Genomic DNA, 14,269 nt, shown 5'->3' on the forward strand with positions numbered 1-14,269 from the left:
TACTAATGAATATAGCTGATTGCCTGATTCTGCTTTTTAAAGTGATATGTTCTCATCATGTTTCTCCAAGATGACACAGCTCAGGACTACCAGAACGGAAAATGTTTGATCATTATACCGAAGTTCACTATTACTCATTTCCTATCACTTAGAAAAGTTTACAAAGGAATCTGTTGCAACTATAGACACGTAAATAGATTTAGATTACGAATGTATTGCTAAGGGTCCTAGATTCCAAACATTCCTTTAATTAAAATCTCTTTGGTTATACAAAATCTCTTTGGTTTTGATCTCAGCCAACACCCCTGTCTTATACAGAAGCTATGTCCAGTGAATTTACTCAGTGTATCATACATCCTATCGCCAGGCATTAGATTTTATGATGCGTTCTTAAATTGTGTGTCTTTTTATTAATTCTTTGTCACAGGTAATGCTGTCTTTACTGCTAACAGACAGTTCTAAGTAAATTCCTACAACAGTATATTAACACTAGCTAAAGACACGTGAAAACTGATTCAGAACACATGAAATAGTAATGGTAAAACCCAACCATCAGCCAATGCCAAGAATGACACTGCTTTCAACCGCGATCTCCCATGCTGGAAAAGAAAATCCCAAAGAATGTCATATAACTAATGTAAAATGCAATCAGTTCCTCACTTTCATTCAAGTGTACCAAGGTGGTTTGGAAAAAATTTTAGTCAGTTCAGAAACAAGAAGTTCCAATTACTTTGTAGACCTACAGTAAGTTAGATGTGCTTGCCTGGGCAAAGCTGTCTTAATTCAGTTTTGATCATTTTAGGAATCCAACTGAGAGAGAACCTAATAGATGTTTCTTCATGTATTTCGTAATATATTTTGTTACAGGATATTTCATTTTATTGAGAAATTGTAATTCATTTGGAAAACTGGATAATTGCAAACACCTTATAAGTAAAGTATCTTTAAAGAGAAGTTGTATTATTCACTGAAGATTTACAAACACAGGAAATACTGTAGATTCTATGGCTTTTTTTTTAACACAAGATCCAAACCAGGTGATTTACAACTGGTATGTCTTTTGCCATAGAATACATCAAAATCAGAAAGAGGAAGTGAGTAAGAAGAACTTCTCATATGATAGAATCACAGAATAGTCAGGGTTGGAAGGGACCTCTGGAGATCATCTAGTCCAACCCCCCTGCCAGAGCAGGGCCACCTACAACAGGTTGCACAGGACAGCGTCCAGGCGGATTTTGAACGTCTCCAGAGTGGGAGACTCCACAACCTCTGTGGGCAGCCTGCGCCAGTGCTCCATTACCCTCAAAGTGAAGAAGTTCCTCCTCATGTTAAGATGGAACTTCCTGTGTTCAAGCTTGTGCCCATTACCCCTCGGATATGTATCAAAATAATTTTTTTACCTGCACTAAATCATGTTTTTCTCAATTTCCTTTTACTATCAATTTCCTAGTCACTTGAGTTCATATGCAAACAACGGATTACTTGGCACAGAGGCACCAAAACCAGCTTCTGGAATTTTTATACCATCTTAAAGAAAAAGATACAATGTAGAGGGATTTTGCTGAGTTTAAGACAAAAAAGGCTACACTGTTGACAAGCAAACACATTTTGCACTCGGGATAACTGGCTGAGGGTGGAGAAAGCAATCTCAGGCACAGAGTGACACAGGATTAAAATCTACATCTGTATTACCCTGAGACAAATCTGTAAAGGCTGGTCTGAGGAACACAGGACTTTCAACTTCTCTAATCCTTGATTTTACCAGTTTGTAGTACAAATGTCTGGTTTTATTTTGCTCTGGTTTTATTTTGTTATGTTCTATGCCATCAATACATAGTATCTGTACGGGTGCGACTTTGATAAATCCAGTCCTATGATTTCAGGAACTAATCCGCATGGAGACTACGTTTGACGCAAGCCCCAAGATAAATTTCAGAATATCTAGTTTTCTATATGAATAAGTGTAGAATGGAAGCCAAGGCAGTAGCCAGTAGCCCCGATTAGTGTGAGGCTACAGAGTGCAATTTTATAGACCAGTCTTAGATGATGAAATATTACTTTTAACGGTACCTCTGGAAGAGGTTAAGAATCATCAGGGAATACACAATATGCACTATATAAAACATACACACATATAGACAATTATATGTATTACACACACCTATTTTTATAATTTTTGATACTTTTTTTTTATTTTCATGTATGTAAAGAATGAAAATTTGGCTCTACAGCACTTACTTCAGAGAAGCTAAAGCCAGAAACTGTTTACAGACACTCAAAACGCATTCAAAGCATGTGAGGGATTTCACTGCACCAGTACGCCCTGAGCAGTGCTATTGCAGAGTACCTCCTAAACTGTTCTCATATTTGAAACAGAAGCCACATTCCATGTATCCTTCCACAGTAACAACTGAAATGGAATGGAATCCTTTTGGATAAATTCTAATTAAGATTCTTTACTCTTTTTCTTTGAGAATGGGTGCGTGAAAGGAGCCAATCTAATTGTTCTACCCATTCAGGGCAGCGTAACATGCATAGCTCCTCTGGAATGGCAAACCAAGTGCTACTGTGGTTTGATTTGCCCCACCTTCCCAAAAAGGACGATGCTTATGCAAGGAATAGGTAGAGAAAGACCCAGGTGAGCCCCTCACTTATCAAAAGCTCTTTGCAGCAATTGGCGTAACCTTCATGCTGCCTTGAAGTATGTACACTGCAATATTTTTAAGAATGTGAAAGTCTAATTGCAATACTCTGCTCTCTGCCACATATCTACATTAAAGGACAACTGTGGTAAAGAAAGAAAGATTCACAATAACAAGATGCATATTTGTAAATTTATTTATCATGTACTATGTAGCATGCATTTTATATACGATGTGTTAAATATGTTACAAATCGAAAGGACAGAAATGCTGCTCTTACTTTGGAAAACTGTGAAACACAGCATTTCAAGTTTTAAGAAAGTTTATCAGCTACTGCGGGCCCCTTGGTTTTTAACTGTGTAATGTGCAGATTTAACACTCTGAAGGTTATGATGTACAGAACAGTCCACAAAGGACTACAGCTCAAATGCTGTTGCTTACAAAGTTTTAAATTCAAATCTACTTGCTAAAGAAAGAAGAAAAAAATAATGTTTTATACCAGTGATGTGTAGCTCCAGCAAGGTAAATCAGAAGTTTTCTGACCCAACGGGCAGAAGGGTAGTTCTCCGTAACATAATCTCACAAGCTCTGTTTCCTAATATAAGGACAAGGCAGTCAAGACCACCATATTTCCCCCACACTTTGTCTCCTGCATATTACACTGGGACTCTGAGCTTGCCATTACCACAGGAGAGACGTCTTAAGGTTATCATAGATATTTCCATGAAAACATCAGTGCAGTGATAAAGCAGCAAAGAGAGCAAATCAACACTGAAGAATTATCAGAACAGAGCACGCCACAAAGAACATCCCTATTCTACTTCCTCCCTCCATAGCACGATCATACTTTGAATGTTGTGCACAAATCTGGCCTCTCCCCTTCTCCTCATCCTGAAAACAATATAGCAGAACTGGAAAATGTTCAGAAAAGGACAGCGAGGTTTATGAAAGATACAGAATGAGTTCCATTGAAGGAATGAATACATGAACTAAAGTTTGTATCATTTATAAAGCTTTTGCTTAGCTAGAAGTTTCTCAAGACGTGTGCTTTGCTTACAATCAGAGACAGGATGCCAAGCCAGATGAATCTTTTGTCTGATGTAGCATGGCCAGTCCTATGATCTCAAGTCTTTTGCCCATAACGTGATCAGAAATATAAGGTGAAACAGGGGGAGCACAGAACTGAAACGCCGTAGTAAGGACATTTGCTATTAGCATATTTCATTTGGAAACAGAAGTCTGTTTACAGTATGGATAAACACATGCTTGGTCGTGTTAATTCAGCTAGAAAGGAGGCTGAAACACTTTGGCCTCCACTCAAGTATGTAATGAGGACACCAGGTGGTTTTGCATACCTGAATTGATGCCTGTGATTGCTGTACTACTAATTACACTGTAATCATCAGCCTACAGGAAGTATGTCACAAACGCAGATGCAGAAATCTGCGTGTGCACATTTCTCAGAACCGTCAGCATCTCACTCAATTTCAAGTCAATGTTTACTGTTTGGGGCTGTATTATGGAAGGTCAGATTTCAATGCGCAATTGCTTTTGCCAGGATTCAGACACAAATTGGACTTGAAGCAACTGCCCTCATAGCCCCTTCATACCCTCATAGCTATGGGAATCAATAACACAGGAATCTGAACACGGGGCAATCCACTCTGGCTTGTATCGGTCTCTGGGAATATTAGGATAGTCCAATCACATTGTATAAGTAATTAAATAATAATGACCAATAAATAATCAAAGTAAACTGTTTGCAAAGACCGATCATCTGAACAACTTTTAAAAACACTGAGTATGTTCACAACTAAACAGGCTGGATTGTGAATTAACTGCAATCTCACAAAAAATCAATATTGATTAGACTTTTGTTGCTTATGAGATAATCTGCATTTAAGGCCTGGGTAAAGTTCAGGTTTATTTTGCTTATTGTTCGTAATTAAAAACTAACCTTTACCAGCATTCAGATTTCAGTACTGAAAAAAAATTTGGATTTTTTGAGATTTAACAATAACTGACAACAGTTCACTGCAATGCATCTAGAGTTAACATAAACAGTTGAAGAGTATAAGGCTTTGGATAACAAACCAGTCTGTACAACTCTTCTGACGACAATACTACTATCCTTCCTTACTTCAAGGTTGAAGGTCTGTGGCTTTTTCCTACTTTCTCTTCTACCAGATCTCTGCTGCCACTGAATGATGAGCTGTTCCCTTGACTTACTAACCAGTGTTCTCATACAAGCTTCTAACAAGCAATTTTATGTGTAAGAATTGGTCTTTCTCTGATAGAGAAGTCTCAGGATGGGGTTTGAAATATGGCAGCAAAAATGCATCCTTCTGCTGTTCTGAAGTACTTTGTAACGAGGTTTTCTGTTACTGTGGCTAACACACTGCCCATCAGACACAATGCTACAACATCAGGAGAGGTCTCAAATTACCCTCTGTATGCCAGATTTGAAGACGTTAGAACCTTTTCAGTGCATCTAAAGCAGTACGTAAATAAAACAAAGTGCCTCACAGTATTACTTGGCACTGAAATTTGCATGCTTGAAAAACGGGACTCCTTGGGGTAAACAGCTTTCACTACCGCACAACTTTATTTCCTGCTTCATACTTTCAAATGTGTTTGGAGATCACTGATCACATCCTTCATGATTCAATTCTTATAGTATTTCTATAAGAAATTAATAATCTACTTTTTTTTTTTTTTGTCATTTCTACAAAAGAAACAGAAGTACACTTTCAAAAGCAACTAAATAGCTTGGGTTCCCAAATCCCAACTGGAAAAAAGACCAGGGACTCACAGATGAGTACAGCAAAACCGAGTCAGCTATCAAAGCATAGGTCCCTCCACGTGCTAGTCTACAGCATCTTGTTAATACAGAAACTCCAGTTCCCAAAAGCTAGGCTATTATTAGTACATTATCGACCTGACTTTAGGTGCTATACCTCTAAGCAGAGATAAATCACAAGGGAAGAGCACTGTGCTGCTACAGCTGTGTAACACCTGGCTCCAGAACTAGGTAATTTGTTGCTAGCTCTTTGCCTTTTGCACCATGCTTCGCAGTGACAACACAGAGCTGAGTAACAGACAAAGAGGAGGTCTCCAAAATCAAGTAGAATTTCAATACTATTCTGCTGAGCAGGTGTCAAATATAGAGTATCCCAGTCATTTTTCTCAGTATACTGCTGGTAACAGTCATGAAATGATTTGTACTAATATCAAGAGCTCTTCAGAGAACAGGAAGAGTTTCATTTGCATTTTATTGGTTTCACTCAGGGGAGTAGACTGCAAAAAGACTTATTAAAGGGACTTCAGTCATTGTGAGCAAAGCCAAGATTTCAAATTTTTTTTTTGTTTTCTTAAGAAAACAGAAACAGCAATATATTTGTAAATTCAGTCAGAAACTTATCAAAGGGCTTCCTAAACTACTTTTCCAAGGCATTATTTCTTTTCAACATAAGGCAGCTAGTTCTTCACTCAGATCAGTGTTAATTAAAAAGAGAAAATACTACATCTGCTGCATAAGGAATTAGATAGTTCCTCAGAGTGCTTTGTCTCAAATAATGAGGACAGTAATATACATGTCAGTAAGGCTGTCAAGATGTCATGTTTTACTATCTGTAGTACTCATTTGTTTTTTGTCATCAGCTGTTCTTTGTATTCTGGTATGAAACTGTAGTATGACATTTTGCGTACTGTTGGCATTTACTATGCTTCACCCCGGGAAATATTGCTATTCCCAAGGGGTGATAATTTGTTGCAAGATATTTGCTTTATAACAGTGATTGTCTCTTTGACACGAAGGCAGAGAATAATAAAAAGAGGAAATGGGGATTGCTAGGCATATTTTGTGATTTACTTGTTACTCTTCTTATAGTGATAAATTTCCCCAAACTCCAGCTCAAGGGCCCTCAACTTCATCATTTCAGTGGCCAGACCAAACCACGACAATTTTCTCTTTTCACATCCAAATCAGACAATTGCACACATTCAAACATTAAACGTATTTTCTAGAAATACTGTGGCAGGCATCTTTGAGAATTTAGGTTGCAGACAAAAGCAAATGCAGAAGAGCGTTAACATGAGTTACACACAGAGAGAGTATATACAACCTGCAAGAACCTACCACTTCTGGCCAGATGGAAATACTACTGTTTAAGTAGACTGTCTAGGTTCCACTTTTTCACAACATCATCCACAACATGATTCAGGCAAGAAATGAACCATGGTAAAACCCTGAGCCTGCAGTGGGCCTTGGCAGAACAACAGCTGCCTGTCTTTCCCCTGAGTGAGAGCAGGTGGTGACCTACATATGAATCATTTCTTGTTACTTTGGGGTTCATCGATTTCAGTTCTCACTACTCACAGCTCAAAGCTCAGCTGTGCAGCTAAAACATGAACCTCCTGTGCTGCACCACAAGGCTAGGAAGAGCTCCCTTCCTCCCTCTGAGAGGAAGCGGCCTCATCTGACAATGAAGGCCAGCAGAGATAAGAGAATGGTTCATGAAGAAAGCCTAAGGGTGGAATCTGCTGTGATCAGACTAAGGGGTTTGAACACAAAACTAATGAAATGTTAATTACAATTTTGGTTACTGCTTCATTGTTATAACAGTGACACCACAAGCCGGTCTGCAGTGCACCTGGATTCACTGGAAAACCTCCAGAGCTATAGGTTCCAACAAGCTGTATAGTTAGCTGTTCCTAAAATAAAATGCACATGCAGATATATTAGTGGCAAACTATAAGAGAAGCAGAAGGCAGTTTCCTTGTACAACTCTAGAATTGATACAAAATGTAGGTAGTAATTTGAATTATTTTACTCATCTCTATTAAAGCAAGATTAGTTAGCTTATATTTCTCAGAATTGCCTCCCACCTGCTGTGAAACAAACTTTTACTATCTGTTATTAAGATTATATGATTGTTGTTTGATTACTGTTAGTGACGAGTTATTTTGAATGTCTTCTATTGATCTTAATTTTAAATTTTGCTTTTTGCATATTTTCACTAAAATTCCTTGTACTTGCTAGTGAGCATAGCTCTATAGATGGTTGTCTGCTTAAAGTTGCTACACACAAACTCACCTGCTAGAAATCTTGCTGAAAGAGAATAGAAGAGGCATTTAAATACAGTGAAAAGGAGTTAATTCAGTTCTCCAGCTGAGTGATATTTGTGGACTTTTTTATGTTTTTTTTTTTTATTATTTTTTTAAATTTAATTGCTCTATCATTAAGTAGAATTCTATAAGAGAAAAATAATACAACGACATGGCTTATCCTTCTGCTCCCCCCAAAAAATCTGTTGGAGGTGTCACTTTGTATTTGTTTTACATTCTCTACCAAACAGAAAGGCTATATCATCCCTGCATTTTTAAACCATCTACTAAAACAGACAGGCTAAACTATTTTATGAATTTACAGAAAAAAAAAGTAGTGAAAAACTTTAAATACAGATAAGCTTTTGTAGGTATCACAATACTTTGAAGAAGTAAGATTACTTCACTTTTAACTGTTTACTAAAATGGCTAGCAACTGCTGATAAACTCTGCAGACTTACTCGATACCCAGTCTAACAACATCTTATATTCTATATTATATACTATATAGTATAGTTAACAGACAAGATCAAATTACTGCAGAGTAAATATTAGCAAGAAAACAACAGTTTATGAGGCAAATAAATGTGACGTCTGAAGCTGCTCCTTCTGCTAATTTATACTGCCACTCATCTTGCAGTGTAATCTGTTGGGGAATAAACATACACACAAGCACTCACAGTGCGGGGTGCCAGTGAAAAAAAATTTTATGTTCAAAGCTTCGGAGCTAGAGGTAAGTTTTCTCACGTAACAGGAATCCAACATCAGAAAATAAATTCTCATTTCAGAAAAGCTGACTAGATAGCATGTACTGCCTCTCCTGAAATACACGAATTTATATTTTGGATTCAAGTGAAATGTGCTTTCAGATAAGATTTGATGTCTTAAAATCACGTAGTATGACTGTTCTTATTTATTACATACTACTCAGCAAATGTGTATTTGCCAAACAACTTAATTCATCCTTTTCAAGGCAGGAATAGTAACTGAAATACCATTTTTCCAGTGTACCACCCTGAAGGCAAGAGTAAGGAACAAGAGGTACTATGATAAAGCAGTGATGCTCTTTTTAGACAGTTACATAATTTTGCAGATACAAATTTCTTAATTTTAACATCACTTATAGAATAAATTCTGGCCATATTATGGGGAAAAAAGCATTCCCATGGCTTTTGCATGACATTTGGAATACAACAAATGCTATAAGTATTTTGCGTTGACAGTTCAGCCTGACAGACTAATATTAAGAAATGTTATAGAATTATCCTCTGCTTTCTTGAAGCAGTTACTAAAGCTTGGATCCAAGTATGTATCATAGGCGTTAAAATATAAGGCTGGAAAGACAGTATTTTCAGCACATTATAATACTTCTTTTCTAAAGCTACTGAAGTATTAGATTTTTAAAAATTATTTTCAAATTATGGATCTTAAATGAACAGTAATCGGTCTCATGTCATCTCCCCTACAGCCTCTTGATAATTTTACAGTCAAGTCCAATGCAATTACTAAGTTATGAGTTAACACGTCCATTTTGAAACTCATCTTGTTAAACACTTTAAAGTTCATAGCCATCTGTGAGTTTATTTATAAAATACTGCTCTTTCTCACATGAATAAAATGAAAATAATCTGAGTCCTTTGATATGAAGGAACATGAGGATGCTCTGTATTATTTACTTATGGTAAATTAACGATAATGAATGAGCAATGGCATGAAACGAATTCATATTGGCCTTACCTGATCCACTAACTGAGAGTACAGATCATAGCAATTGTCAAAAATGTATTTATAAGTTGAGTCCAGGCAGGCTCTTACACAGTCTTTCACCACAGTACTGGCTCGAGGTGGGCTCTGCAATTCAAGGACCTAATAAAATATTTAAAAAATGGTAAAATGTCAGAATTAGATTGAACACAAAAGATCCAAGTGTTGCAATGAATGCAGTTCTGTAACACAGGATGAAAAGTGTTGAGATATAATAATCATAATATTTAAATATTTAAAACTGTGTTGACCTAAGGCGATCTTAGTTTAAAGATGCATTAAAACATACGTAAATTAAGCAAGTAGATTGTATAACTAAGTTTTATTTGAATGAAATCATTCATATGATGAAAGAGGCATACGTGCACAAGGGTTTACATCTTTAGGTTTTTCACTAGAGGTGTAAAACCTAAAGGTTTTTCCACTATTTAGGAAATAATTAAACCGCACAATGTGCTTTCCTCTGAATATCAGCTAAATAGCTCTTCAATTTTTAAAGCAAAGCATTCCGCTTTTTACTCCACTTTAGGATACTTTCAATTGATCTTCAATTTAATGGATTATTTTAATTCCCTTTATGTACTGCCTTACACAGTGAAATCACATGCTATTACAGAAACACAAATCAATGTTTGTCGCATTTTCATCTGGTAATATCCAATGTGTACCATTCCATTCCAAAAATATTTCAGAACTTGATCACCTCGGTATCTACATCTGGAGTGACTAAAGCAAGCAGAGTTATCAGACCTATTTTGCTGTTTGACATGTGATATTACGATGCTACTATGAAAACATTATTCTCTATGACACACGTTTCCTAAGGAAAACATTATCCCATACGACACTTGTTCCTAAGGACTTCAACTGAGTTTGCTTTATGTGACTTGACTTTAAACTAATTGAAAAGGTAAATTTTTTGTTTCCTTCAGGAGATGTAAATTCTTAAATGAGGAAAAGATAGTTGTTCATTTTTCAAAGATAATGGCTCTAACCACATTGTTAATAAGTATGAATATGATGACTTGACTTTAATGATCTTCAGTAAGTTGAGAGATTTAACTTAAAACTGAATAAGATGAACTTATTAAGAGTATTAAATACAGTATGATTCTCCTGGAAAAATAAAAGGCAACAGCATTTTTTTTTTTTTTTTAGAGTCATTGTGCAGATAAAGGACAGTACCTTCATTCGAAAAAAAGTAATGCTGGTAAGCAGGTCTACAGTTGATTTCAGATCTTGGAGTCTTTCAGAATTGCTGGCAGGAAAATTATCCTGGTGAATCAGGAAGAGAGGAATCATTTGAAATTAGTGTTACAGGTAAGATCCTTGAACAGCTAGGAAAACAACCCTCTAGGAAAATAAAGATGCTTCTTGGAAGGATTAGAAATGTTCACATATTACCTGAATTCTGCCTATGAGGAAGTCAGCGATGAGTAACCCTTTGACATGAATAGGAACACTTCTGATAACGCTCCTGTATTTGTAATACGAATGATTTAAAATATTGTGATATTTTTAAAACATTAATGGAGTAAAAAAATACTACAAAATGACTGGAAAAATGTTGCTAATTAAAATCATTTACGGGTTCTCCATCGTACATAAATCACTTGTAGGCATAAATACAGTAGTAAGCTTAATGAAGAAATCACATGAAATGTTTGCTATGATCTCTAGGTTAACAGGAAGACTGATGGGAAGTAATTTTACTTAAAAGGCTTCATACTAATGAAACATCAGCCAGATATCCTCATGCTCCAATATTATCTGGATAACATTCTCCAAAATTAAAAGATCCTAGGATGAACATATTTGCTGCATGAAGGATATGGTCTCAAAAACCGAGTACGTGCAACTTCTACCTCTAATGTCTTGGGGTTCTTTTATACATTCCCATTCTCCTTCAGTTTTAGAAAGCAGGCCAGATGAACAGAGAAAACCCTTAGTTGGAGACTACCATTCCTAGAAACTGAAAGGAGAGCCGTAGCTGATGGAGCCCTAATCGCTTATGTATCATCCAAAAGTTTCATGATCCAGTGGAATGAAAAAGGCGAGGGAGTTCAGAACGGTAAGATAACTGGCAGGTATTCAGTGCACGATTCTTTTCTGAAAAGCAAGGGTTTGGAGCATACCTCAGTGGAAAGAGCTTCCACGAGGCAGAACTGAAACCAGAATTTCGATCATATATAAAAATGAGGAGTCAAGTCTCTTCCAAGATTCCTAGTATCTCAGCATGGAAGTTGTAGCAAAGATGTCAGCCAGTAACTGCAATTTGAGTCAGTGAAGGCAATTCCCAGATGAATTAACTTAACCAAGTTATGGATTACTTTCACCAAAGTTGTTGAATCCTATTCTTTATTGAATGTCTGCTCATCCCTTGACCCATTCTGAGCTTTTGGAAAGAAAATAGTTAACTTTTTTTTTTTAATTGGAAAAATATTGTTGTTAAACTGCTTAAATTCTGTAAGTTTTTGTTCCAAAAGACTTGGGGTCTTATGTCAGCACCCGGTATTTTCTGCTTCTATGCCACGAGTGGGATTAATCTCAAACTTCTTTAAGCAGATAAAGCACACAGGGATATTTACATGAAAAAACATTTGAGTTTTCCTCTAGACAGAATAAGTTGCACATACCCTGTATTTAGATAAATCAATCCTCAGAGAATTGTGCAATTGATCCAGCAGTTTTATGAACTTTTCCCTCTGTAAAAAGAAAACAATAATATGTTGCTTAAGATTTTGCATGTTCCTGTATTTGTTGGGTTTGTAGAAAGCTGCCTCCCGTTCTTAACTTATTTGAAAATAGATTGTTTTGCATTGTTTCATATAAAAGTATCTTTTACCACTTTATTTTTCCATTCTATCCTATGTTGTGATTTACTTAGCTGTGCAATGCATTAGTGTGGGGAAATACTTTCCTATGCAGCATTTTCCTTTCTTAATGTCTTATGCATTGTTAAATAATTCAAAATATCTAGAAATTGAAAAGCATTGTCTGATGTCTCTGACCAAAAAAGCAATAACGGCATCAATACAGTATAAAGTCCAAAGCTTTAAGTTATGTTAGCAAAGCTTATTAAAACAGATAAGCTTGTTAAATTTTTATATTTGCCTTGTAATTGCTTGCACTCTTGAAGAAAGCACTTCCCGCTCCCTTTAACATGTAAGAAACCATGCTCATTTACAGCAGAATTCGGTGTAAAAGTGTGATTGAAAATTATACTTCAGAAACAGTAGCTTTTGTAAGAATAAGTTAAGTAATACGATGAAGTTATAGTTTTCCCGTTCAAATGCGGAGATTAACTTGTTATCTTGATAGATGAGGGGGCAGTGAAAACATTTTGCTGTGAGATACCCAGCTGAGTTGTGCCATACTCAAGTAATACTAATGACAGCTTCTAATTACCAATCTTCATGTTAGAACATATTCCATAGTCCACTGCACAAAATTGTGCAGAAATCCTTGCCAGCGTATGTGAAAGCAGCAGGCTTGTGGAAGTAGCAAGATCTAATAGCTCTCAAAATGCATGACTGTATCTACACCATCCCTGAAATATGAAAATAGAGTTCTTTGTGCACTGTCTCTCATCAGCGGAGCACTAACCTACACCAAAAGCCACTAATTTGGCACAGTTTCCTGTAAGGGATCAATCAAAAGGGAACATTTTTGGCATGTTATAAATCTGTACTGAAATATTCAGTCAGCCAAATCCTTCCCAGCTGTAGCCTGAGGACTTGAATTTGAGATGTTCGTTTTGACGAGTGATGTGCAGCTATCCACTAACAAATGCCTTTTGACCCAAGAGAGAAAAATAATCTAATATTTTGCCTATAAGTCAATTGTTTGAAAAAAGAACTCCAAATCTCTATTAGTGATGCTTACTACTATCTTTCCACCCATCTGTTGAACTATGAATTGGATTGGAATTTGCGTCCAAGGTAAACTGGCATTAACATCAGAGAGAGGACTTAATCTCTGTTCAATCTGAGGATAAAAGTAGTTCTGATCGTTAGAAAAATGGAAAATATATTCTAAATTTCAAAAGCTGAATCAAACTCAAAAGTCTAATAGAGCTTGAACATTGAAAGAGTAGCCTTGTTTGAAGAAAGGTGTAGTCATTCCATAATAAACCATTGATTAGCTTTAAAACAAAACCTGAGTAAGAACAGAGCAACACTGTGCTATCATGGTAATAGAATAATTAAATCATAAATATTGTGATAGTGCTTTTCATCTATAAAACTTTTTACTTTATAGCAATGAAGCAATGTCAATATTCCTCTTTCAAAGCAAACCTCTAGCAGCAGGAGATAAAGCTCCAGTTCAAGAACATGCTGCCTCCAGCCCTGGGTCCATTTATATGTGAGTACTTCCACCAGACTTAGCATTTACAAAAAAATAAATTGGTAAATATTTCAAAAAATTACTGAATGAACCTGAAAATAATGACTTAATGGGTTTTTAATTTTATTTTTTTTAAAACAGACTTATGACATCCCTTAAATTTGAAAATATATTAATGTTAATACTACTTTAGGAGTATTTAGAACTAACTGTTGACTATTACAGCTGTAATTAGTAGCATCAGATCCTAAGAACATTCAGTATTCAGCAATAACAAGACAAATAAGTCTTTGGCATTATCACTACACAAAGCGTGTTTTCTAGATATAAGTTCTATCTCAAAGGTACTTGTGCATGAAATACTAATATTTAGTTTCAACTATTTCAGGCCCTGTATGAAAAAATTATGC

The 14,269-nt window shown here is 36.1% G+C and overlaps 1 protein-coding gene across 1 annotated transcript in view; it reads right to left on the reverse strand.

Moving 5' to 3' along the window:
• The window catches only part of UNC13C (unc-13 homolog C), a gene marked incomplete at its 5' end in the record, with an annotated part of 181,486 nt that overhangs the window by 76,308 nt on the left and 90,909 nt on the right, over window positions 1-14,269 (reverse strand). The window contains 3 exons of the mRNA XM_082488673.1: window positions 9,486-9,614; window positions 10,698-10,787; window positions 12,149-12,217. Coding sequence (XP_082344799.1) covers window positions 9,486-9,614; window positions 10,698-10,787; window positions 12,149-12,217 — 288 coding nt within the window. The remainder of the gene's footprint in view (window positions 1-9,485; window positions 9,615-10,697; window positions 10,788-12,148; window positions 12,218-14,269) is intronic.

This window comes from Vanellus vanellus, assembly GCF_965231255.1.
Source record: "Vanellus vanellus genome assembly, chromosome: 11".
NCBI classification, from domain to species: domain Eukaryota; kingdom Metazoa; phylum Chordata; class Aves; order Charadriiformes; family Charadriidae; genus Vanellus; species Vanellus vanellus.